This window comes from Saccopteryx bilineata, chromosome 11 (genome assembly GCF_036850765.1).
Source record: "Saccopteryx bilineata isolate mSacBil1 chromosome 11, mSacBil1_pri_phased_curated, whole genome shotgun sequence".
NCBI lineage: Eukaryota > Metazoa > Chordata > Mammalia > Chiroptera > Emballonuridae > Saccopteryx > Saccopteryx bilineata.
In genome coordinates, this window is record NC_089500.1 from 57153380 (window position 1) to 57180074 (window position 26695).

General features: G+C 47.5%; 1 protein-coding gene across 8 annotated transcripts in view; it reads left to right on the forward strand.

Annotated features, from left to right (window-relative positions):
- Nucleotides 1–26695, forward strand: part of MTCL1 (microtubule crosslinking factor 1) — a 169329-nt gene that overhangs the window by 100996 nt on the left and 41638 nt on the right. For 2 of the 8 annotated variants that reach the window (XM_066246431.1, XM_066246436.1), the window contains exons 5-10: nt 650–727; nt 5701–7002; nt 8160–8291; nt 17971–18093; nt 20200–20430; nt 21621–21818. In XM_066246431.1, coding sequence (XP_066102528.1) covers nt 650–727; nt 5701–7002; nt 8160–8291; nt 17971–18093; nt 20200–20430; nt 21621–21818 — 2064 coding nt within the window. The remainder of the gene's footprint in view (nt 1–649; nt 728–5700; nt 7003–8159; nt 8292–17970; nt 18094–20199; nt 20431–21620; nt 21819–26695) is intronic. The other 6 variants (XM_066246433.1, XM_066246438.1, XM_066246437.1 and 3 more) reach the window with 4 other exon arrangements.

A 26695-nucleotide genomic window follows, 5' to 3' on the forward strand; every position in this document is an offset into this window, starting at 1 on the left:
AGTGTAGGCCCTCTGTACATGGCATAGCTTTTCTGAATATTTGTTTTACTGGATTCCTTTCTTCGTCTTTTTTTTTTTTCTTTTAAATCACTGCTAGTATTAGATGTTGGAGAGAACAAAGGCATTATTGGGATATCAGTTCCCCTAGCATTCAGAGCAAGTAGTAATTAGAGAGACGCAGTAAGTCTGGGTCACCGAGAGCTGGCCCACCCCTTTCAACTCCACACTGATTCCTCTGGGTTTCTCCACTCTCCCAATTCACTGGTCCCCAGGGTGCGCTTCCAGGAGGGCCAGGCTGTGTGAACAGCAGGAATCCAAAGAGTAACTAACTGTTCTCCACCACTCTTCTCCTCGGTCTCGCCTTGCCACTTACCAAGTAACAGGGAAATTTAACTCTGTCGTCCTGCTGCTGGGTGCTTGAGCCCTCCTGAGTACAGGAGGATGAGTATGTCTCAACGTGCTGGCTCTTGACCAGAGCAGATCTTTCCCTTAAACGGGTAACTGCTTCCCCATTCTGGAAGGAGTGGGTCAAGCAGGCTGAGAACAGCCGCCACTGCCCCTCAGGAGTGTTTGAGAAGCCCCGGGCACTGGGCGTGTGGACAGCCCCCCTCTGGGTCCGCAGTATCATTAGAAAGGAGTTTCTGTCCAGCAGAGTGGTGGAACGGAGAACCTTGGGAACTGCAGGTCTGCAACCAAACCTCAAAGGAAACCGGCACCCCGGCGCAAGGTAGGAGTGCGAGCAGTCAGCGCTTGGGGTGCTGGCTAGACATCAGACTTGGCAAGCCAAAGAATATATACCCGTCATGATATATTTCTGTTGCTTGACAAGGCCTTTCGGCTGCTGCTGCTGCTGCTGCTGCTGGTGGTGGTGGTGGTGGTCCCGTGTGCGTCCTCCCCCGTGCCATGCCTGCCTTCTCTGCTTGCCGCAGGGACAGCGTCGTCCTCGTTGCCGTGTGGAAAGTTTCACTCAACCTTCTGTTTTCACCCCGCATTCCTGGAGCTATCTCCTGATCTCCTGAAACCGGAGTCGATCTCCTAACCCCTCCCCCGGAGTTTTGGCAGAGTTTTAGAAAGTCTGTGGTTACAAGATAGGATGGGTACCAGCCTCCTGCTGTTTTAGCCGAGGCTGTGATTCTCCATCCTGTTGGGAGGAGTGACATCCTGGCTCAGAACAGGCCGGACACAGCCTGGGCCTCCCCCCCTCCCACACACGGGCCCCAGAAGGTACAGCAGTTTCTCCAGCTGCCTCAGCGTAGTGAGGACATCTGACCCCTCGGTTAAACGCACACACTCCCTCGGCTTCCGAGACTGTTGTCAGATATTGCTTTAGCCTTGGTGGCAGGCCTAACGGTGCATGGGTGTTTAGTAGAAATGACAGCGTGCTTCAATCGTTAGGTCAGAATTCCTGCTGTGTGTATCGTTCTTTCTTTAAGGAACAAGAAGACCTTTCGGATATCTTATCAATCCTCAGGTAATCTAGGAATTGGACACGTGTTAGCGTGTGTCATAGGATCTTGCTTGTTGAACTGACCTGGGTTGAGGTTCAAGGAGACGGAGGAGAATTGCTGCTGGTGTAGAGTCAGACTTGTGGGGAAAGGGAGGAGGGTGCAGGTTTCAAGGTTTTCATAAATCAAGGCAATTGAAGGGCCGTTGAGAATGTTTCTCCCCTAAGCATTTATAACCAGGTGTTTCAGAACCCTTCTGCAAGGCCTGGGTTCCATGTGCCCCAGGCCCTCCACCCATTTCCTCAACTTCTTAGTTCCGCTTTTGAGGGAAGACCCTCAAGAGAGATCGCCTGAAACGCCCTGATCTTGGTTTGAGACAAAAGCTCCCTGAACTAAGCAGGGAATCTATGCTCCTCGTTAACCCTTTTTCAACCTGTTCTCCCATATCACGACCTCACCAGCTGCAAGTTGCCGTGGAAGTAGGGTCAGGATCTTGGTCACAACAGGTGGTCTTACCCATTTCTGGGTCTGCCCGGGCTTGAGGTGGGCAGAGAGCAGAGTTCCCTTGCGGATGGCGACATTGTCTTCTGTGATCTCTGCTGCTGTCCTCAAGTACAAAGGTGAATTTCTCTGCTTCAAGGTAGAGATAGGATCTCTTAGGTGATTTTGGACAAAGGACAGAACACTGGCTATTAAGTTAATAAAATGATACTACCTTGTCTTCCTGTTCCAGGCTTTTTACTCCCAAACTACTCCGTTTACAACGCATTGACAGTCTGTCTCCATTGATTTTTAGGAATCTAAGTTTAACCAAAAAAAATGAAAAGGTGCCCTTGATTGTTCTACTTTAGAAAGTTTTATGAAGCTGGGGTCATAAATGCCAATTTCTGGTACATAGTAGGTACTCAGTATTTACTGGAAGGCTGAATGAGTGAACAAATAAGCATGCTTTTCCCTTAGTATTAGGATTAATTACAATGGACCGTATTTTTCCATCTATAAGACGCTCTCATGTATAAGATGCACCTTAATTTTGGGGCCCAAAATTTGAAAAAGAAAAAGTATTTATTACATAAAGTTATTGAACTCAAGTTTTATTCATCATAGAATTCATACACTCCTCATCACTGTCAAAACTCCCATCCATGAGCTTGTCCTCACCTGTGTCTGATGACAAATTGCTGTCTTCAACAATGAGCGCAAAACAAGCACAAAAAAGTGGGAAATGCAAGTAAAAAAAAATCTACAATCACTGTTTAAGACACATCCAGTTTTTATACCCCAGATTTTATTGTAAAAGGGTGCGTGTTATACATGGGGAAATACAGTCCATCTCTTACAGCCTGTCTAATCTATATCAGCCCTTTAAAAACACATATAACATCACCCCAGCAGTGGTGCTAACCCATTTTGCTCAGTGTGAGTAGGCAGACAGCTTTCTTCTCTATTTAGTCACAGAAACCCTTCTTCTGTCTGTTTAACCCCCAAAACCAAATCCTTAATGGGGTAGGTTCTTAGAACACGAAGACCATGCTCTGTTCCCGGTGGTATTTACATATTACTCTCTAATGCATAGAGAGACTCCTTTCCCCAATATTAGTTGTATTTCTGACAAAGCAGACAGTTAATTTCAAGCTGTATGGAGGTTTATCATACATATACAAACCACTCGGCTGTGTGTTATTCCACTTGACCTTCAAAACAATCTTGTGGATCCTGATTTAGCCATAAGGAGACAGGCTCACCCATGGTGCCAGGGACAGAAAGGCCAGAAGTGGGACTCAGGGAAGCCTGTCTGAGTCCAGGCCCTGCAGGACTGGTCCGTGCTCTACTCGGGGCATGGCAGTGGAGCGTGGTCCCTTAGAAGAGGCACAGGGGGCACCAGAGCCTGCTCTCCACACAGCACAGGCTCCCAGTTGGCCTTAGACTTGTCCTCAAGTCTGCCTGGTCGCATCACTTCTTTTTATTTCCATGGATTTGTGGTAAGGGAAAAGGGGTCTAGGTGGATGAAAGGATGAAAAGGAGGCATCACCAAGAGAGGTCCTTTTATATCTTTGGTGAGAGTGTGTCAGAAACATAGTGAAGAATGAGTGTGAGGGCTGTCAACTCTATTAGGCCATTTGAGTACAAACTACAATCTCAAAGAAGTCATTCTCCCTCAGAGGGTTGAGTTGTATGGGTTTGTTTTTTTTTTCCTTCCTTTTTAAGTGAGAGGAGGGGAGATAGAGAGACAGACTCCCACATGCAACCTGACCCAGATCCACCCAGCAATCCCTATCTGGGGCAATGCTCGCAACTGAGCTAGCTATCTTTAATGCCTGAGGTGGAGGCTCCACGGAGCCATCCTCTTCGCCAGAAGCCAACGCGCTTGAATCAGTTGAGCCATAGCTGAGAGAGGGGAGGGAGGGGAGGGGTGAAAAAGCAGATGGTCGCTTCTCCTGTGTGCCCTGACAAAGAATTGAACCTGGGACATTCACATACTGGACTGATGCTCTACCACTGAGCCATCTGGCCAGGGCCTCAGATGGTTGATTTGTTCCAGACATTGGTTTGATGATTCCACTTCCCCTGAAGATGATGAGGTTGGACGACCCTCAAGCATACTGTTGAGTTTTCCTGTGTGATGGGGAAGCTTTGCTGAGGTCTTTGTCCCCACAACAGCCCTGTGAAACTTCTGACTGCCAATCAAGGAGGAAAGATTCATGAACGTGATCATTTTCCCATTCATGACTGATAGAAAACCATTTTGCAAGCCCAAATCAGAGTTCATGTAGCTTCAGGGCTTTGAGACCAGCATTGCGAAGGCAGAGCCAACTTTCCAATTGGACAAAAAGTGACTCTTGATTTTATCTAAGCAGTGTGGGCAGTTAGTAGCAGAAAAATCTGTCTTGGTGACCCTCCAGAATCTTCTGGTGTTCCCATAGGAACTACATCTCAGGTTTTGAAAGCCTTACCTCCTTCCTGGGTTTCTGAGTTTAGTTTCCGGCTGAGATATAGCAAATAAAGGGAGTGGAACGTAACCCAAGGCTCTGAAGTTGCATATGCGTGGTGGAAGGTTGGGGGTAACCCAGGTGTTCAGGTTTGCAGTAACCAATTCATACTAACTGTCAGAGCTTGGTACTTACTCCACCTGGACTCCCAAAGCACCCTCATGCCTGTCATCTCATAATTTTGTTCTTTTTTTTTTTTTTTTTTTTTTTTGTATTTTTCTGAAGCTGGAAACGGGGAGAGACAGTCAGACAGACTCCTGCATGCGCCCAACCGGGATCCACCCGGCACACCCACCAGGGGCAACGCTCTGCCCACCAGGGGGCGATGCTCTGCCCCTCCGGGGCATCGCTCTGCCACGACCAGAGCCACTCTAGCGCCTGGGGCAGAGGCCAAGTAGCCATTCCCAGCGCCCGGCCCATCTTTGCTCCAATGGAGCCTTGGCTGCGGGAGGGGAAGAGAGAGACAGAGAGGAAGGAGAGGGGGTGGGGGTGAAGAAGCAAATGGGCGCTTCTCCTGTGTGCCCTGGCCGGGAATTGAACCCAGGTCCCCCGCACGCCAGGCCAACGCTCTACCGCTGAGCCAACCGGCCAGGCCCCCTCATAATTTTGTTCTTATATCATTCTTGTGATACACTGGGGATAGGCGGGCCAGGGGAGGGGGAGAGCTGGACTGTCCTGCCTCGGGTTCTCAGCTTGGCCTTGATTTGGGGTGACCTGGCCTCCCCCTCCTGGTGGTACCTATGGGTTGCTGAGCACTTTGGATGAGGGAAGTCTGTATCTTGGAGGAAGTGAGTGACAACAGGTAGAAGTGGTGACTGAAGCCTGTCTGCCTGCGCCAGGCCTAGCGAAGGATCTGCTCTCTCCCACTGCCGCTGGTGAGCGGTCAGAGGGGACAGCAAGGTATCAGGGATCCCCGTGTCACCAGTGAGTGTTGAGTTTCATTTCATTTTCTCACTCTTCACTCATCCACCTTGTATGATGGTTTTCATGTGCACGTTTTATCCAAACTAATTGTTTGTTTTCTTTTGTTTCTGTGACAAAGCAACAGACCGTAGGGTGTGGCTGCTGCCCCTCCGTGAAGGCCCAGCTGCGCCCACCCTGGCTTTGTTTTGGCCTTTCTACTATAACCTGATGCACTGACAAAAAGATCAGTGTTTTGTGTTTGTGTGTGTGTGTGTTGGGGGCCAGGTGCGTGGGAAATCATCAAAAACATGAACATTTGGTATTTTCAAATAACCTTCTCTCGGGCTGTTTTCTCCTGGCAGGATGACAGTGCTGATTTAAAGTGCCAGCTTCAGTTTGCCAAAGAGGAAGGTTCCCTGATGCGTAAAAAGATGGCCAAGCTGGGGAGGGAGAAGGACGAGCTGGAGCAGGAGCTCCAGAAGTATAAGGCCCTGTACGGTGACGTGGACAGCCCCCTGCCCACAGGGGAAGCCGGTGGGCCGCCCAGCACCAGGGAGGCCGAGCTGAAGCTGCGGCTCAAGTTGGTGGAGGAAGAAGCCAACATCTTGGGCCGGAAGATCGTGGAACTGGAAGTGGAGAACCGAGGCCTCAAAGCAGAGATGGAGGACATGCGGGGCCAGTATGAGCGAGAGGGCCCAGGCCGGGACCACCTCCCCAGCATTCCCACCTCACCCTTCGGTGACTCCCTGGAGTCCTCCACGGAGCTCCGCCGACACCTGCAGTTTGTGGAGGAGGAAGCGGAGCTGCTTCGAAGGTCCATATCTGAGATCGAGGACCACAACCGGCAGCTGACTCACGAGCTGAGCAAGTTCAAGTTCGAACCGCGACCGGAGCCCGGGTGGCTGGTGGACAGCGGAGGCAAGGGCGTGGGTGGTGGGGCCTCCCTGCAGGAGGAGCTGAAGGCTGCCCGGCTGCAGATCAGCGAGCTGAGCGGGAAGGTGCTGAAGCTGCAGTATGAGAACCGGGTGCTGCTCTCCAACGTCCAACGCTACGACCTGGCTGCCCACCTAGGCCTGCGCGCCCCGAGCCCCCGGGACAGTGACGCTGACAGTGACACAGGCAAGAAGGAGAGCGATGGGGAGGAAGGCCGCCTACCACAGCCCAAGCGGGAGGGCCCCGTCGGCGGTGAGAGTGACTCGGAAGAGATGTTAGAAAAGACTTCAGGCTTCAGCAGTGGAAAGCCGTCAGAGGCCAGCGAGCCGTGTCCAGCCGAGGTCCTGAGGGCCAGGGAGGACTCCGAGTGCTTGGTGAACATAAAGCATGAGGCCGAGCGGCTGGAACGGACCATGGAGAGTCTCATCATGGACACCAACGGCTTTATGGATGACATGGCCTCGCCAGGGCCTGGTATTCAGGGGGAGGGGGGCAAGAAGGAGCCTCAGCTGCTGGGCACCATCAATGCCAAGATGAAGGTTTTCAGGAAAGAGCTCCAGGCTTTCCTGGAGCAGGTGAACCGGATTGGAGATGGTCTGAGGGAGCAGTTGGAAGGCCTGTCCCCCTTGCCCCACCTCACAGAGTCTTCCAGCTTCCTCTCAACTGTGACCTCCATGTCCCGGGACTCCCCCATCGGGAACCTGGGGAAAGAGCTGGTCCCGGACTTGCAGGTAAGGGGGCTCCTGGCTCTGCCTCCCTGCTCAGTTTTGCTCTTTCTCCTTCTTGCTGGTATTGCTGCACTCGAACTCATTCTGCTTACGGCTGCTTGGTTATGATTTCAAACCTACGCTGTACTAAAGCCTCAAGTGTCAACCAAATCCTTCCTATTGGTTGTTTCTTTTTTTTTTTTTTTTAAGTTCTCTTTTGTTTCCTTGTTTCTTCTTCCTTTGCCCTCTCTTATTTTTAACTGTGCTGTTGCTCCTGGCTTAGAAGTCCTCCCTCATGACACAAGGCTAATCCCAATGGAAGTGCTAGGGACCCGACGCAGGCGTCCCTTCTCCTTTCTTGGTGTCTCAGCCGACCAGCTATCCTGCTGAAGAAGCAAAGAGGAGTGTAAAACAGAAAGTACAAACTCATTTCACAGTCAGGATAATTAGCAGACTTGTTCAGGAGCGTTTTGCAACCCTCCGTGGGTTTATTGCTGGAGGGACACAGTACAGTTCTGAAAGGTACTCCCTTTCAGAGCAGCCAGCCTCCCCCCTCCCTCCCGCCCCCCGAAGATGAGCCAGAATGGGGGAGAGGAGCACGGCTCTGAGCGAAGGATGTTCTGATGGAAACTCTCGCTGCTGGCATGCTCCCGCTGCCCTCCCCGAGCCGAGGGTGAGGGTGGAGCGGAGCAGCCGTCCCAGGACTGCTTGCCGATGCATCGCCCTCGGGTGCATGACCCAGCCGCCGCCCCCGGATTGTGGCTTTGGCTGCTCAGGTGCAAGCGCGGAAGGAGAAGCCTTGTTTCCGTATCCTTCGCGGGTAGTGTGCTTGCGGTTGCATCTGTGACCCACGCCTCGCCATCGCATGTGCCTCATAACCCGTGTTTTGCATTCTCCCCCCTTCTCTCTTTTGCTTTTCAGATCTTTCAGCCCATCGTTTTGCTCAGCCTCATTTTGGTTCTGTTCTCGTCACTCTCTTACGCCACTCTGTTTAAGTTGGTTTTTCTCTCCATGCTTTTCTTTGTCTGGTAGTGTTCTCAGTCGTCTACCTCACCCATTTTCGTTTTCTTTATCCCCCCCTCCCCACCCCATCCCCACTCTCTTATCCTTTGTTTTTATTTAAAATTTAAAAAACAAACAAACAAACAAAAAACAACCAAATCCCTCCATGCACCTCACAGTCCAGACTGAGAGATCAGATGGAGTGGCCGCTGGGCCAGGAGCGTGGGGACGAGCGGGAGCCCCCGCAGCGCCGAGCCGACGGGGATGCCAGGAGCTGCAGGCCGGGAGGCCAGAGCGGTCTCAACCTGGAGGTCAGCATGCTGGCTGGTCCCACCAGCCGCCCCCTTGCCCGCCACCCCCCTCCCTTTCCTGTGTGGTTGGCTGTGTGTGACATTTCCTTATTTATTTATTTATTTATTTATTTATTTATTTATTTATTTGTATTTTTCTGAAGCTGGAAACAGGGAGATGCATGCGCCCGACCGGGATCCACCCGGCACGCCCACCAGGGGGCGATGCTCTGCCCCTCAGGGAGGTCGCTCTGCCAAGACCAGAGCCACTCTAGCACCTGGGGCAGAGGCCAAGGAGCCATCCCCAGTGCCCGGGCCATCTTTGCTCCAATGGAGCCTTGGCTGCTGGAGGGGAAGAGAGAGACAGAGAGGAAGGAGGGGGGTGGAGAAGCAAAATGGGCGCTTCTCCTATGTGCCCTGGCCGGGAATCGAACCCGGGTCCCCCGCACGCCAGGCCGACGCTCTACCGCTGAGCCAACCGGCCAGGGCCTGTGTGTGACATTTCCTGTCCGAGTCTAAGGCTCCTAGGGAACACAGTGGGGGAATACAGAACCCGGAGGACTTAACTAGAAGCGGACCCACTGCCCACGACCAGCATTGGAGGGTCGGCACAGGGGGAATGCAGAGCACTGCCAGCGCCCCTGTCAGACAGGCATCGTCCTGCCTGTGGCCCAGTGTCCCCAGGGCCCGCGGGCGCCTGGAGATGTAGCACGATGTAGGAGACTGGTTTGTGAGCATCTCGTGGCTTCTGGTTGAAAGGGAAGGGAAGCAGGAGAAAGCCAAACACTGTGCTTGCTAGTCTGGAGGAAACTGGCTTCCCTGTGTCTCACATGTCCCGTAGTTTCTGGTGACAGTGCTCCAGCCGGTGGGCAGAGTCCAGGCGTGCACTCCTGACCTGGAGCAGGCTCTGTTTTTGCCCTAGTAACCCCTTGTCAACAGAGCCCTTAGCCACCACAGACACTCTGTTGTGTGAAACAGTTGTTAGCAGTCCTGTCAGCAAAAGCTCCTCCATGCAAGGAGTTCCACCCAGAACAGAAGGACAGGTGTCGCTGAGGAGTGAGTGAGCCTCTGACTCTTGATACTGCTGGCTAGGGCAGGTTATTACATGGACAGAGCAACATGTTGCATATTAGAAAATATCTGAATAAGGAATTTTAATTTATTAGTCCCGGTGGGGAGGTTACCACTCAGCTCTGAGGCTTCCTAGGGGCCCCCAAAGGACAGAATGGGGGGTGGCTGTCACATTTGAAATCAAACAGGAGCTTCCGTTTCACAAGAGAGTCAGACATTTGACTGGGAAATGAAGTGCACAGAGGCACTTGGGATGGAGTGTGGGCCTTTTGCTGAGCTTGGAACCAATGCCTTGGTTAGGCTGCGAGTCCCACTGTCAGAGGTGGGCCGGGCAGGCCGGCTCCCGCAGACGAGTTCAGATATCTCCCACCTGGGGCTTGTCCCTTGTTCTGCGGGAGAGTATGTCACATCTCATTGTCTAGGCACACAATAACATAGAAACTGCCTTCACAACTCTTATGTGAAACAAAAACAATTTTCAGAAACAGTCCGTGGAGTCCCACCATCCTTACTTTACCTTGGCAGAGGCCAGGCTCACCCAAAAGGTGGCCATGAAGTCCGTGCCCCAGACAGAAGCAACTGTGGACCACACGAGGTGTGACAGGACACATTCTGCTTGCTAAGCCAAGTACAGGACAGTGCTGCGTTCCCGGAGAACAAGCAGGAGCCCGTGTGCTGGGGCTGCCTCAGGCAGGCCCCAGCGCTGCAGGATGCCCGGACCCTCCCAGTCAGGAGCACACAGTGGCCAGAATAAGCATTTGTGACTGTTTAAAAAAATATTTTCTAAACACGGGCATTGGACATGGAGCTGGACATGCATTACAGCCTATCAACTTTAGTGTGTTCTCATTCCAAATTTGCAGATGAGATGTTTCTAGGTTTCATACCAAAAGTAAAATAGAACATGGCATATTTGGGTTTTTCCCCAAATAGGGATTTAGTGGTTAGTGTATCTTGTAACTCTATGGAAACTTCCACAGTAGGCCCCTTTGATCAACCCATTGCCCCACCCGGGTCTTCATCCGAGAACGCTTGTTGCTTGGGCTGTAGTAGCAAACTCAGAGTTCTGTACAGTTTAAATGCATTGAATGACGCATCTCCAAGGCGGAAAGCTCGGAAGACACATTTCCCAGCATTTGGTTCACACTGCAGCACGGGTGATGTCCAGCAGGGCCATCAGACTGTGCTGGACTCTACCCTGGCATGGATATCAGGGCTCTGGGTTCGAGCCCCACTGTGTCTGTGACTAGCTCTGTTCCTAGGGAAAGTGTCAACCTCTGTTTTCTTAGCTGTAAAATGGCTCTGCCGGCTATGCGTGGCTATATATGGATGATTCCCAGAGCCAATGAGCTATTAACTAAAGAAATACACTAAAAAGCGCTAAATGCCATCTAAACATCAAGTATGATTAATAGTAAGGAGCGGGTAATACATCTGGCTTTATTGAAGACTGCAGGCGGGCAGGGATGTCACAGGTGCCCTGGTCATGGGACTAATTTTCTCTGCCCATAGCCCTTTGTTATGTGATACTGGCTGTTTCCTGGTCCTGCACAGAAGCGCAGCTCTGGCTGAACATGGCAGCCCTCTTCCCTTGGATACACTGAGGAGAATTGCAGTTCCCTTCCCGCATGCCACGTCACAGACAACCCTGTCTAGTTACACTCTAAAAAGGGTATAAGGTTGGGGCATTACGAAGCCTTCCCATCACCTGCCACATGCCTACATGTACCACAGAGCTTCAAACACCAGCAGCAATTTTAGAAGGAAACACTTCATTGAATAAAACGAATGTTCTAGGAGAGCAAACCTCCACAAACAGGCGATTAGCAGAGTTAGCTGGTGCCCTATGGCAAGTCAGGATTGCCGAACAATACAGCTCAGAAGGAAATGTTGGGAATTCAGACTGATTCCCTTGTTCTGAGAGTGAGAAAAATGAGGCCCGAGTGGAGCGGCTGGCCAGTCAGCTCCTGGGGGGTTGGTGGTATAACTGGGTCTAGAACAATCTTCTCAGGCCTGGGCGGTCCTCTCCCCACCTGTTGCCCAGTGCTGCCGGGACTGTGACCACCCCCGGCCCGGACACTCCAACAAGAACTGTATCTCCTGTGGGATGTTTCTAAGCACAGATCACTTAGGTGACTAATTGTACAGCCAGGAATGTTGCCACAGTATGTTTCTTCTTTTTAAACATCTGTCTGGTTTTCTTTAGTTTTATATATACGGTTCACAAAAATTAGGGGATATTTTATCACTTCACATTCATTTTGAAATATTTTAATGAGGACATAAAAAAAATGAAAATAACTCATAGTGAAAGGCAGGGTCTAGGGAGCATCCTTTCCTAGAAGAGAAAATAGTAAAAATCAGAAGTTAAACATGCTTTGTTGTGACTTTTTTATTCATAAGAAGGCATTTCACACAGAAGAGAAAACTCACTTATATTTGCAAGCGTATAATATTTAAAAGTATTCTAAAAGATGACACACACTTTAGGACCGCTTTTTTTTTTAGCTTCATAGTTTTTCTTTTATTCTGAGGATCCGAAGGTCGACCCTGTGGAGTCTGGGTTTGGAAGAAGCTGCTCTGTCCCTCGGGTGGATGTTACCCTGACAGACAGCTGAGTTTGGTCTGTGAATATTATATTGGGTTAAAGGGTGGTACAACAGACAGTTCTAGGGAGAACTCCTGTTAGAAGCCTTTTTTTTTTTTTTTTTGTATTTTTTTTTTTTTTCTGAAGCTGGAAATGGGGAGAAACAGTCAGATAGACTCCCGCATGCGCCCGACCGGGATCCACCCGGCACACCCACCAGGGGGTGATGCTCTGCCCACCAGGGGGCGACTCTTTGCCCACCAGGGGGCGATGCTCTGCCCCTCCGGGGCGTCACTCTGTTGCAACCAGAGCCACTCTAGCACCTGGGGCAGAGGCCAAGGAGCCATCCCCAGCGCCCGGGCCATCTTTGCTCCAATGGAGCCTTGGCTGCGGGAGGGGAAGAGAGAGACAGAGAGGAAGGGAGGGGGGGTGGAGAAGCAAATGGGTGCTTCTCCTATGTGCCCTGGCCGGGAATCAAACCCGGGTCCCCTGCATGCCAGGCCGACGCTCTACCGCTGAGCCAACCGGCCAGGGCCAAGAAGCTTTTTAATGAAAGCATCCCCGAATTCACTGCTCGCCTCTGTTTTCCTATGAGGCTGTGATGGACATGGTCCACAAAGCTCCTGCCAGGTAGGGCAGCCTGGGCTGAGACACCACCCTGTTTAAGACACCACGAAAACTGGAGGAAAGGCAAACAGGACACTTTTCATCTAGAATGAGGCTGAGACTTAACCCTTTGAGCAGTGAATTGTTTTCATGCTCGCTGACCCCCAGGAATGATTTTTTTTTTCAAAAAATGAAATTAGTTCCAGTTTCATTAACTTAAAATCATGTTTGTTTGATAACCAATTTATGGAAACCAGAAAAACCTACATCTGCCTTTTTTTAAAAATTTTATTTATTCATTTTTTTTTAGAGAGGAGAGAGAGAGAGGGAGAGACAGAGAGAGAGAAGGGGGAGGAGCAGGAAGCATCAACTCCCATATGTGCCTTGACCAGGCAAGCCCAGGGTTTCGAACTGGCGACCTCAGCATTTCCAGGTCGACGCTTTATCCACTGCGCCACCACAGGTCAGGCCATCTGCCTTTTTTTTTAATGTTGCCGTCGTAATGTACGATCGTACTCTGGATGGTCAGGAGGCACGAGGACGGACATGAACGTTCGTACTGCTCACAGGGTTAAGCTGGGTGTGCCGGTAGCAGCTTTCTTTACTCCCTCTTCCATTGCCCTAAAATTACCGCTAACTGTCTGCACAAGCCATTGCTACCACACATGACCTTCCTCTAGCTCTTTGTCTTTCGTTTCTTGGGGTAGGGAGCGGGGCCTGATGAGACACCTAGCTTCAGTGGCTTAGAAGAAGAAACAACTTTCTGAATTTTAGCTGGAGTTTTAAGAAAGGGTCAATTTCTCAAGTTGTGTTTGTGAACTATCTTCTATGATTTTTTGCTTTATAGTTTTTATATTTGGGGAAAGGGAAAGAAGATAAGTTCTTATTTTGGAAAATTGGGATATTCTGGCCAGGTTAAAATACTGCTTGGACTGGTAGGTCCAGTAGCAGCAAGAACAACAGATGGAGAAAAATACAGTCCTCATTCTTGCTCTGTGGCGTTTTACCAGATGACAAGTCCGTGCAAAAGAAGGCCCGCTGCTCGGACAGCACATGTATCCAGCTCAGGACGGGAAGGCACATCCACACCTCGGCCTCTTGCAACAACCACCGGCAGGGACAGCTGAAGTCAGAGTCCACTGACAACCACTGACCCACTCATGAAGCCACACAAGAATTAACTGTCAGGAAAAGAAAGATTTCAGAGGGACAGTATTCCTATTACCTGTTCATCGCCATAAGTCTTAGCAAGATTCTCAACTCTGTGCACCAGATTCTTCCCTGACTTTGCCCCCATGAGAGATTCCCATTTGTTAGGAGAGAGCAATGTATGGACTATGTGGTTTGGAATGTGCAGGGCACCTTAAAAATAGTTCTCAATGAGAAGCGGTCCAGCATGGGCACTGGTCAGATTTCAAATATAAGTGAAACCAAGCCCTGTGCCCAGAGGATTGAGTTTCTGCATCAGAAATCTCAAAGGGGCTCTCTCTTCCCCCAGCTTCCCTCCTTATCCTTTAATCAACAAAGCACATGGAGCACTTATGCCTCAGCTGTGACATACCAGCCATGATAAAATGATGTGTGTGTGATTTTATGCCAAGTATGTGTACACATGTGTTGACTTCATAGACCACTTTTGGAAGAAGAAGAAGTAAGAAAACTGGCCAGAACAGATAGAACTCACCAGAATATGAAGTCATGGGGATAGAGGTGGAGCAGAGTCCTCCTGTGTCAGAGGCATTGTTAGGTGTTACGGTGGCCATTATGAAACACGTTCCTTCCTTTTATAGAATGAGGTATAGCGCAGTTCTCCTCTCTGGTGTGGGAAGTAATTTATAAGTCACTTTCTCTGAAGATAATCCAGGATATTAGCTGTGTAGATTGGGGTGGGACCCAGCCATGAGGGGAAGCATGGGCAGAGGTTTCAGAACATGAGCGGGGAAGGTGGTTGTAATGTCAAGGTTAACAGGCCTCCACAGCCTCAGAATCAAGTGAGGATGGTATTTAAATAAACCGCCTCCGTGGAGATGTCAAGATGAATTTGTTAGATGTGTCACCCAGGATCTTCGGTAAGTGGGCAAAGGATGGGATTAGAATTCAATCTTTGGGAACCTGGTAACGAACAGAAGTACTTATTTTCTGGATGAAATCTATGTGTTATGTGGAAACTTTTCTTCAGATGTATGTGACTGTATGTGGTTGTGTGGCAGTAGGATAATTCTAGACCGAACCTTTTGCTGTAGCTTGTTTGTACTTTGTTTTGTAACACTGGAGTGGCAGCATCCCAACCTGGAGCCCCTTGGCTGTCTGGAGTTTTAATATTCTGTTAGCAAAGATGAACAGGAACAGAGAGTAAAACTTCTAATACAGCGGTTCTCAACCTGTAGGTCGCGACCCCGGCGGGGGTCGAATGACCAAAACACAGGGGTCCCCTAAAGCCATCAGAAAATAAATATTTATTATACAATACATTTTTAAATATTGAGAACCGCTGTTCTAATAGATGAGGAGGATCTGAAAGTTTGTGTTGCTGACCAGTCTCCACAGACATCACAGGAGCCACTGGGGATAAATGAGACATCCTAGAGGGACAGCTCCGTGGGACTTCAAGGGTCCTTTCCTCTGACCCTTCAAAGGGGTGGTGCAAACAGAGGGACATGTTTTTCATCAAACGATGCTTGAAGCAGGAGACTCAGATGTTTGTTTAAAATAAAAACGGTTTATATAATTAAGAGTAAAATGGAACTAAATAGTTTAGTGTATAAATAGAAACTAAATTCAAAGATTTTTGCTTTTCTTAAAAGATAAGTTTGATTAGGATGCCTATTTTAACCTTACTTATGGAGCTTCGGGCTAATGGCCAAATGTGTTAAAAGATGGAGGATTTTTACATTTTAAATGTATAGAGTAGTATGTCACTGAGCAGCTGGGGTTCCCTGAAAGCACTCCTGTGCAAAAAGCCAGTCCGGAGTCCACAGGAGGGCAGGGATTTGAGGCAGCTTTACTTACTGTTGTGTCCTTGGTGCAGTGCCTGACCTGCTAGCTGCTTATTAAGAAAGACAGAAAATGCAGCATAAAATATAAAATGTTCTTTAAAATATATGCCTGAATTCACAAGAAAGGAAAACACTCAAGGGTTGGAATCGATTTCAGGATTGAAAACCAGAGCAGAGTCAGTGGCCTTTTAGGTGGGTGGGTTGGTGGGACAGTGGCCAGAATGGATACATACACCTGAGCCTTGGGTTTTAATAATTCCAACAGGACAGGAGACAGGGCCTTGGGCCCGACAACACAGAGCAGGGAAAGACATGAGCCAGGATCCTTGCAGGGCTGCACATCGTGCAAGGCCAAGTTGGAGAAGCGTCTGGCTGCTGGGGGAGGGAGGCAATAGGGGAGCTTGTCCACCAGGGTGGAGTCACCCCCAAGGAACCCTGAGGACGGGCAGCCTCGCCAGAATCAGGCGAAACTGATGGCACCTGGAACTTTAGGAGTCTCCAAGGAAAGAAGAGTTTATGTTCTGTTGCTGGATTTTGCAAAAACAAAAACAAAAAAACAAAACAAACAAACAAAAAAAAAACGCAAACCCCATCTGGAGGTACATTTTCAGCCCAGGTCGCATATGAGATCATAACTAACTCCCCATTGAAGATGACCTCACAATGCAAAACTGCAAACCCAAGCCAAAACCGTGCACCTGCTGCAGGAGTCAGCCAATGTCCAACCGCAGGACTTGATGCTGAGACCTTCAGGCTCTAGAATTAATAGAAAGAGGTTGTAAAACAAATGTGCTCAAAACTACAAAAGGCAAGCGAACACGAGGAAAGAGTAAGTCATTATCATAAAGGACCACGTTAAAAAAACAATAAGATAGAACTTTCAGAAATGAGAACTTAGTCATTAGAGTAAATTCAATGTGTAGAGAAGCGCCTCTCTTCAAAGAGAACCAAAACCCTGCCTAGTAAATATTAAAGACTACAATAATAACCATTAATAGCTATAATGACAATCTTTAACTAATATTCTCAGTAGCTGAGTTTCTGGAAAGTAGGCTGAGCTTAAGTCTTTCAAAAATGTTATCCCAAAGTTGGTGAATCCCTGATATTTCTGATGTTCTCTGTCTAGATCAGGGGTCCCCAAACTTTTTACACAGGGGGTAAGTTCACTGTCCCTCAGACCGTTGGAGGGCCGCCACATACAGTGCTCCTCTCACTGACCACCAGTGAAAGAGGTGCCTCTTCCGGAAGTGCCACTGGGGCAGGGTGGGGGGCGGATAAATGGCCTCAGGGGGCCGCATGCGGCCCATGGGCCGTAGTTTGGGAACACCTGGTCTAGATCCTTTTTTCTTTACACTCTCTTAGTCATCCCTTGTACTAAGGGAAGTGATCTACTCTTTTGTTTTCTGTATTTCCTGTTCCTAGGGTATGATTTTCAATCATGATAACTCAGGTAACATCAGATTAGGAAGAGCAAACAATATCCTCAATGAGAAATAACGGATTAGTTAAAGGTGATCAGAAGGAAATAGTGAAATGATACCATTTTTATGGCAACAATCCACTGTCATTCCTAGCTTTATAAATCACCTATCTTTCAGGTAGCATAAACCAGTGGGTAAAATCACATGCTTCAATTTTATTGATGCCTAAGATTTTTAATGTAACAGTGTTTCATTAAAAAAAAACACATTTCAAAAGTAGTAGTTCTGACTCCTCTATCATTGCCGTTTGGACGTAAAAGTTATGAGAGATAGACTTTAACAATAAAAGGAGTTTGAAAAGATTCCTTTAACTATTTTTAACCTAAGATTTAACAAGCAGATCTCTGTGCAGTCTTCTGAGGCGGAGAAGTCCTAAAATGATGTGTCTGTTCACGGAAGGAGCCCCCACCCCAATTCCTCGGAGCACTGAGGATAGGACTGCCAGGAGAAACGGAAGGCAGGAAAAACTCTAGTAAGAAAGCATACAAACAAATTCATTATGCAACTTAGACATGTATGAACTTGGACAGTCATTCTAAGAGATCGACTCTGTGTGGGTCAGTCATGCTTGACTCTGTCACGATCACCATCTCTCGTAGTCCCGGCATTTTAAAAAACTTTCTAGAAGCTGCTATGGTAGCAAAGACACCTCTGAGGTACCCTGGCTCCCTCCTCAGCCTGATTTGTTACTGTGGAGGTCGAACTTCAGGTGACAGGGACCACTTCCTCACCTGCCTTCTAGGCGAGAGAGCCGAGGGCAGGTGGAGCTGTCCTCCCGAGATAGCGCAGGGGCGCGGGAAGAGAATCTCACGGGAGTTGCCACTGTCACTCCACTGCTGCAGCACCTGCACGTGCTGTCATTCTGTGTGTGTCCCTGGCTTGTGCAGATGTCTGTCCTGCGTCTTCACATCAGGCCGAGTTCGAGTCCACTAAACCCCTTCCTTTATTCCACTGATCAGCTCAGGGGGCCCCCTGTTTTACCTGAACAGAGTGTGTCGCTAGACGAGCTACAGGGTCAGCTTGCGCAGGCGACCAGACTGCATCAAGAGGAGACAGAGAAATTTACAAACAAGATCCGGAAGGTAAATACCTAACATGGATTTCAGCGCCACTGCGTGTCTGGCTGCCAGCCCCCTCTCAAGAGAGATGACAAGATGTTTGAAAAGAGCACTGTTATGCACAGGCTTCTGGATTCATTGGCCTGGCGGGCGGGTATGGGAAGGTCATCCAGTTGAGCACCCCCATCAGACGTCTCGTAAAGATAACTGTCTACCTTTCTATTCTAAAACATGCTTTTCAATAGGTATGGTGTGGTCTCAGGAAGTTCTTAATATCTAATCTAAATTTCCCTGCAGCCAGAACCAGCGAAGTAAAATAAAATAAGAAACCTAAGTGCAGTTGGACATGAATGTATATCCAACAACTTTTGTTACAGTGTCCTTTAGTGCAGTGATTTTCAACCTTTTTTGAGCTGCGGCACATTTTTTACATTTACAAAATCCTGGGGCACACCACCTACCAAAATGACACAAAATGACACTCTAACACAGTACATATTATACATATAGTTAATAATATAGTTTCTAAATGTATTTATACTCACACCTGACCATGTCTCACGGCACACTAGCGTAGCACACCCCAGGGCAGGACCAGCTCCGAGTCCTGGGAAGTGCTTGGAGTCGGGAGCAAGACTGAGCAGGGCAGTGGAGGAGGGGTCAGAGGGAGCAGCCCAGAGGGAGCATTTCCAGCAGGTTGCAGATGAAGGGACTCGGAAAGTCCCCAGTGCCGCACCTCTGCCGTCCCCCAGTGCCGCACCGCCACCACCTGCTCTGAGCGAGGCGCCTGCAGTTTATTCCCTGTTAGCTGTAACACTTTGCAGCTGAGGAAGCTGAAACTTTACCAGGGGCAGTCAATGGCCTAAGATAACATTGCAAGTAAGTTGGAAACACCGGATTTCCAGTAGACGAGTCTGCCCGTCTTACCCACTCTGCCGTTCTTGTGTCCAGACGGGGGGAGAGAACCAGTGGCAAGACTCTTCGGGGCTGCTAAGATGCAGCATTAAATCAGCTAGAAGTGCAGACAAAACCTGGGTATAGGTCAGTCATGACCTAATGACCCCGCAAGTCGTTGCACAAACCCAGGGACCTTCCCAGCGCTGCCTCCAGCTCTTCTTCACTGGCCTTCAGCACATCAGTCGTGTTCATCCACCTCAGGCGGTGTAAGCCGTATTCCCAAGGTTTCTGAACATTAATCTAATACTGTAGGAAAACAAAACAAAACCCCCTGCCTTGGTCTTTGGCACAAGAGGGAGTCTCAGATCAGGCGAGGACAGCTGATAACGATAAGGCTGGTGATCTAATCCTTTCTTCATCCCACTTCAGCTACTATAGATATTATTTCTGTGCCCTTGTCTGTGAATTTAAATTTTGTTCATACCTTTTTGCTTAGTCATTACTGACATAAGAATAATTGCTTAGAAGAAAAAGTTTCTAGACCTGAATGGAAAAAGCAGGAACTTAATGCAGAGAGATGGAAAACATTTCCTTTTCAGCAGTGCTTTTATCTCCTTAAGAGTGACCCGTATGTAATAGGACTGTGGCATCTTAAGCATGGAAGTAGAGGGTAGGCTCAGCCCGTGGGCATGCGGTGGATACGCATGTTCAGTAAGAGTGCCTGCTGGCCCCCGGCTCTCGTTAGCAGGCTCTCCATCAGCCTCTGCTTCAGCTTGCTGTTCTTCTGTCCAGGGCTGGGGCCCAGAGAGCCAGGAAGTCAAGGGGAAGGATTGCTACTCCTTCCCCCTTTACAGTGCAGTGAGTCTTGGTGTGCACACCCAGGTGCAGAGGGCAAGCAGAATCTGCATTTGAGTCAGCTCTAGCCACACGCCCCGAGAAATAACTTTCCTAAAGACGCTTGGAGACATCTGAAAACACCATGAGGGAATTGACCATGAGAAATGATTATAATACTTTACCTTGAAATAGCATTTTTCTTCTGAATTGGGAAACTCGTAAGATTTTATGAATAGTGAACATCTCAAGGAGTCCATTAAACTTTTGGTTTCTGTGTTTCACATACCAGATGCAAAAAGATACGGATGGAATGGCATTTTGCAAAGGCCTCTTGGTTTGGTTTGGGCGGCAGATCGGGATACCTGCTTGTCACACTTCCCTTTTCTCCTATTAAAGATGGAGGAGGAGCACCTCTATGCCTTGAGGTGGAAAGAGCTGGAAATGCACAGCCTGGCTTTGCAGAACTCCCTCCACGAGCGAACCTGGACGGATGAGAGGAATCTGATGCAGCAGGAGCTCCGGTCCTTGAAGCAGAACATTTTCCTTTTTTATGTCAAGCTCAGGTGGCTGCTGAAGCACTGGCGACAAGGGAAGCAGATGGAGGAAGAAGGAGAGGATGTTGCTGAGGTGCGTCCACCTGGAGAGTTCTTTTTAGTTGCATCGGCTTTAACCTTGACCCCCAGACACTGCCACCACCCCCCCACCCCCCCAGCCCCCACACCGAGCCATCATGTTCTTTCAGTTCGGGTTATTTTGTCAGGTCCACTCTAGCAATGAAAATACAGTGGGCTGTCCAGCTGTCTATCAGAACAAGAGTTCTGTGCTGTCCTCTGATCTCGTTTTAAGAGTCTGTGGTGCCTTTCTGCAACAGAGTTTTGCTGCCATCCCTTTTGTTGCTGATTATGAATGCATTAGTGATCACCCCCAGATCCTTTATCATCTCCTGCCCTTGCTGGTTTGTAGAACCCAGTTCTAAGTGCCTCCCTCCTCTCTCCATTTCAGTTTTCGTTCCTAAATGTCAGAGCCCGCTCCGCCAGGGCAGTTTCCTAAGGGTCTCTTCTCAGCTCCAGATGAGTTACTTCCTTGCCGCCTCTGACATTTGGGTGTGTTCTCCTGAGAAAGAGAACATGCATAGCAGGACCGGAAGAGAGATGTTTGTTTTCAGATGGGGTTTTTATTAAGCCAGAATGAGCGTGACCTGCTTCCTGGCCTTGCTTTCTGGTGAGCGCAGGACTGGAGTCTCTGGTGGTGGGTGTGTCCACACACCACTGGCTGCTCTGTCAGCTGCTTCACGGCATTGTGAATATTGGTTTCCGTTTAGTCCCCAAAGACCTCTTTCATCTGCTTTTCACTCTGTGAGCAGTAGGTATAATTTTAAGTCATCCTGTGAATGGGAAGACACAGTGATTCTCTTTCCTTAAGGTGAAGTCTTCAAAAATTAATTCAAGCAGTTTGTAAATATCCATGACGTAGAAAATCATCACTAAGTGGAACCTAGAAATAGTTGGGAAGTTTCATGTTGATCAATACTTTCAAGTTCCTCCTCTAATTTATAAAACTGTAACTGTAAGCAGTAACTTATAAATAGTAAAATTTCTAATTTTTTCTAGTAAACTGTATTGACTACACTGTGTATTGTTTGAATGGAGAAAGTGGCCAGTGAGTGAAGTGGCCAAAATGAGCACATTAGGGGAAGGGCTGAGAAGTGAAGAGTTGATAACCCATAAAGTGGATAATTATCCTCAAATTATAAAAATCAGACTGCACAGCAGAAGGGTTTATGTAAAGCTGTGATCATCGTCTCCTGCTATTTTCAGAATGAGCACTCCGAGCTCCACCCGAGCCTTGGTGAGCTTGGCCTCCAGGGGGACACAAAGGGTAACATCCCAGACCGAGATGACGGTGGTCCAGGCTGTGGTTCTTCAGCAGGGGAGCGGCCTCCACACTCCCCTGTGCAGATCGGTGACCATGGATTGCGACTGCAGCCTGCAGATGGAGAACAGCTCCACAGGCAGGTGGGTGCCAAGGTCCCACCCCCATCCTATCCACACCTGGGAGAGAAGACTCCCGATCTCTGTCTGTATCATCTTTCATCATACGCCAATGTTCTGGGTAGCAGAAAACTTCCCTGACTGCCTGCGGTGGCCTGTTACTGTACTTCTGCTAAAATCACCTCATTACGGCTTTCGTGTTCATGTCAGCCACTTGGCTTACACATAGAAATAAGGACCATAGTAAGATCAAATCAACTGTGTCCCTTCAGGGCCAACAAATGTGCCAGAGAAAGAGAAAAGAAAGTGTTCTGTAGAGTAATCAGCAGTCTTATAAAGGTTCTGTTCTCCCAAGGAGGAGAGAATACAGAGTGCCGTTTTCTCCGGGCAGAGAAAAGAAAGCACGGGGCTTCTTTGTTGGTTTTTAGCTGAATAGGCACTTGGCAACATCACTAATTTGGTAACATAATGCGTAAGGAGGAAAGAGCAAGTATGTTTAAAAAGATAGCCCTAAATGTGTATAAAGTGTGTCATGTTCCTTTGGGGCCGTTTGAAACATAATGCCCCAAATAAAATATTTGATGCCACTTAAAAAAACTAAAGCATTAAAGAGAGGTGGGATTTCAGTGTAAATATTAAGTAATTATTGGTGTTTACAGATGCCACATGTATTAATTGTTAAGAAGATAGATCTTGCTTAATAAACCAAAAAATACTATTGATATCACCCAGATTTTTTGCAGTTTTATTCAAAACAGCAGCTGTGGTAGGTTTGGAGTGTTGAGACCCTGGGAGGCACCCAGTGTTAAAGCTTCCTCGCTCCCAGACTTCCTGTTTTGAGTCTTTTTTTGAACCGATGTTGCTTCTCTGAGGGTTCCACAGGGCAGAGCCCAAGGCCCCAAGCCCCGGACCCTGGCTCTGGGTGAGGGGCTGGGCTGGGTGGACCCTCGGTACAGCAGTCCCTCCGAGAGGGCGGTGCGGCTGCGGCTGCTCAACCACAAGAATATCTGGGCGCTTCCTCCGCCCGGCGCAGCAGCTGCAGCCCCGCCCTCAGCCCGGAGCCTCCCAGGGTCAAGTGGGAGAGGGCTGTCATCAGCACTTTGGCTCAGATCCAAAGGAGGAAAAGTGGTCATGTCTGAGCACAGGCCTGGGGAAAAATGTGTATTTCCCCCTTACTTACTGCTTTCTCTCCATAGACAAATAAGATTTTCACAACTGAAGAGCTGTTTTCTTTTTTCGCTGCAGAAATTAGTAAGTTTACAGTTTGTCTAATCCAAACACATTCAAAATGAAAACTGAAAGAATACCTTTTACCCGAAACAAACTAGATTCTACAAGCATATAATTCTTAACACGTTACAGCTATATAGATGGTAGTCCATTGTCTTCTATACCCTCTGAAGCCAAGGTGGTAAGGCCAACCTCATTGCAGCAGTGTCGTAAGAATCCAATATTACCATAAAAAATATCAGCAGATAGCAGTCACAGTAGATGAATATTGTTACTCTGGTTCACTGAAAAGGGAGCAGAATGTTACAAGTCCACAGTTCTGCAGGTAAACAATTACCATGTGTTGTTTTAATGATTTAATCATGGTACGTGAAGACTGATGCTGAATGACTGTCGGCTCTAGTTTTCTATTACACTTAACATTTGCCATTGCTTTTGGTGCCAGAACATTTTTTATTAGTGGCAGGGAAATAACCTGGATTGGAAATTTGATATAAAATGGAAAGAAAGAAATAGAAAGTAAAAGAAAAATATACTAGAAAAAAAATAAACATTAACAATAAACCGCTCATTTAAAAGTAGTTTGAATAAAGGCTTCAAAATTCAATCAATTTTAATTAATTTTCTGGTAAGAACTCCAAGTACTATACATTAGAAAGAATAAAACATGTTTTATACAGGAAAAAAGAAAAATCCTTAAGCTCCCCCCTAAATGGAAACTATTAGATATCTGTGTCCCCCAAATATATGCATGTTTTCTCAAACACGGAAGATGTCATTCAAAGGAAAACTAAGGGACAGATTTAATTTTATTTATATTACTGAGTATATGGAAAACAAAATATGTGCATCAGTCACTAGTTTACTAAACAGTAAACCATTTTCATAATTCAAAACCAGTTTGCTGCTATGTCAAGTGGTTTTTACCAAGACAGAATAGAGAAGTCTCCCGTGCTAACAAGAGGCTTTAAGTAGTTACACTGGAGAGCTGTTTTCTATGCACCCTATTCTCCCTTCATTCTCCCTGACTAGCATGACTCAAGAAAGAAGAATTTTCAGAGGAACTTTTAATTACAGTTTTTAGGAAGTTCGTCATAATGCCAGAGTCTGTGGGGAGAATTTAGCTCATGGAATGAGTTTTCCAACAATGACTTAGTTAGAAAATAAAATGCTACTTTGCTAAATATTCCTTTCAAATCTGCCAGGCTTTTTTTTTTTTTTCCTTACACAAATACTTTATTTTAATGAAGCTGGTACAGACAATGTCCATTAAAACTAATACCCCGGGCCAAAAAGTACAAATAAAATAAACAAGAGCAGTGTTCTGTTGTACATACTTCTACATGAATAACTTTATTAACTACTAATGAAAATTAGAACTTTTCTGGGGTCTTCTGACAAGATTTTTCTTTACTCTTAGAATATTTTTTCTTCAGCGAAGCCATCTTTGACATTAGCCTTTCCATTCACCCTGTCTGGTGTCTTGACTCCAACCTGATACTCCTCTTCTTTTGGTTCAGATCCTCAGATTTTAAAAGTAGCTTCAAGTTAAGGAAAGGTCATTTTTCCACGGTGAAGTTCTCTGAAAAACTTCCATCTCCCACGGAAAGTCATAGTCTCAGAGCGAAGCAGTCAGATGCCAGAACCTCAGAGCCAATTAGAAAGTCATTGTGAGCCCTTCCATCAGGGGTCCCCAAACTTTTTACACAGGGGGCCAGTTTACTGTCCCTCAGACCGTTGGAGGGCCGGACTATAAAAAAACACTATGAACAAATCCCTATGCACACTGCACATATCTTATTTTAAAGTAAAAAAACCAAAATGGGAACAAATACAATATTTAAAATAAAGAACAAGTAAATTTAAATCAACAAACTGACTAGTATTTCACAAACTATAGAAATGATCCCTGAAAGTATAGTCTTTGACTAGTATTTCAATAGAAACTATGGGCCTGCTTTTGGCTAATGAGATGATCAGTGTCCGGTTCCATATTTGTCACTGCTAGCCGTAACAAGTGATACGACGCGCTTCCAGAGCTGTGATGCGTGCGTCCCACGTCACGGGAAGTAGTACTGTATGTGAGCGACGCCTCGCTTTACGGCACTGCCACATACAGTACTCCAGGAGCACAGGCTGCATCCTCTCACTGACCACCAATGAAAGAGGTGCCCCTTCCAGAAGTGCAGCGGGGGTGGATAAATGGCCTCAGGGGGCTTCATGTGGCCCACGGGCCATAGTTTGGGGACCCCTGACTTACATGGCTCCACCTAATGGACTGCAAGCCTGAGACTGGGCGGTCCTGACAGAGGTGGCCTCTCTGTACACACGTGTGGCATGTGAAAAGGAGAGGGCAGTAGGAAGGGCACTGAGGTTTGAGCACTAACAATCAGCACAGTGAAAACAAACAAGAACAAATAATGGATAATAGTAATGTTTGTACCACAATTCCAGTTGTCAAATATTTTAAAGAACTGGGGTGGGGGTGGGGGCAGTTTTCAATTCCATTTTAAACACCACAGTACAAAGGAAGTATTTTTAAAACTAAAAAAAGGATTGAAGGAAAAGAAAAAGAAGTAAAAACAATATCTAAACTGTTGGACCGCTGGCTGTTCCTGATAAACTTCAGTCACATCTGCTCCTCTGTTCCTGGTTCTCTTAGAGTGAATATTCATGATTCGCTGACCTTCGAAGAGAAGCCTGAGTGAATTCACTGGGTCTCCGTGTCTCTGACAGTATGATTCTTTGAGTTTCTTGAGATGTGTCTTCATTTTCACTTTGAAGTGAATCTCACTGCTGTCCTGTGCAATGACTTTGAGTTTAATGTATTCTCTTTACTTCCAATCCCCCAAGTCTTCCATTTAAGGTTTTGCCTCCTAGTCAGACCTGGTGATGTTGGCTTCACCTGGGGTCGGCGCACAGCAGTGGCCTTGGGTAAGAACCACTGTTATTATTTTTAAAAGAAATGTTGGCAGTCAGTACTATAAAGTACCTGTGATTAACTCAAATAGTATTTCTTGGTTTCCGCGTAGTCGGAACCCCGCTGCACTAAAATCGTGTGTTGGATGTTTCTCATGCATATGTCCAAATGCTTTGGAAAGTGGAGGGGATGGAGTACATCTGGTTTTCTAAACCACAGTCATGAAAATTTTACCCTTGGGTTGGAAAATAACGCAAAGTCACTCAGTTGGAACCTCGTATTCACTGTATTTTAATATTATCTCTTTTCCTCCTCTTCTAGTGCTTATTTTTTTAGACCTTCCCCTTAAAGTAGAGATGGACCTGTGAGTTTTCACTTTGCACAGTGGGCAGCAGAAGCACATGAGTGGGCTCACAGCGTAGAGTCCAGATGGGCAGAATCAGTTCTGCCTCTAATGGACCTGTCTTTCCATAGTAATTAAGTGCACAGTGCCATCTGTCCGAAGACACAAGATTAGTGAGCTCTACTGTAAGCGACAGCTGGTTCCCCAGGAGTGAACTTTCTCTGTTAGGTTTGCCTGCCCTTTAGGGGCCTGGGCATTCGCTAGGCAGTCTGGGTGTTTTACAGAGCTGCGGAAGAGAACAGAGCCACACCCTTTCAGAAACTCTTGAGAACCTCCCAAGGTGATAAGCAGAATGAGAAACAAACTTCTTTCCCAAGGATAAACTCACATGTAACAAAATTTCCCAAG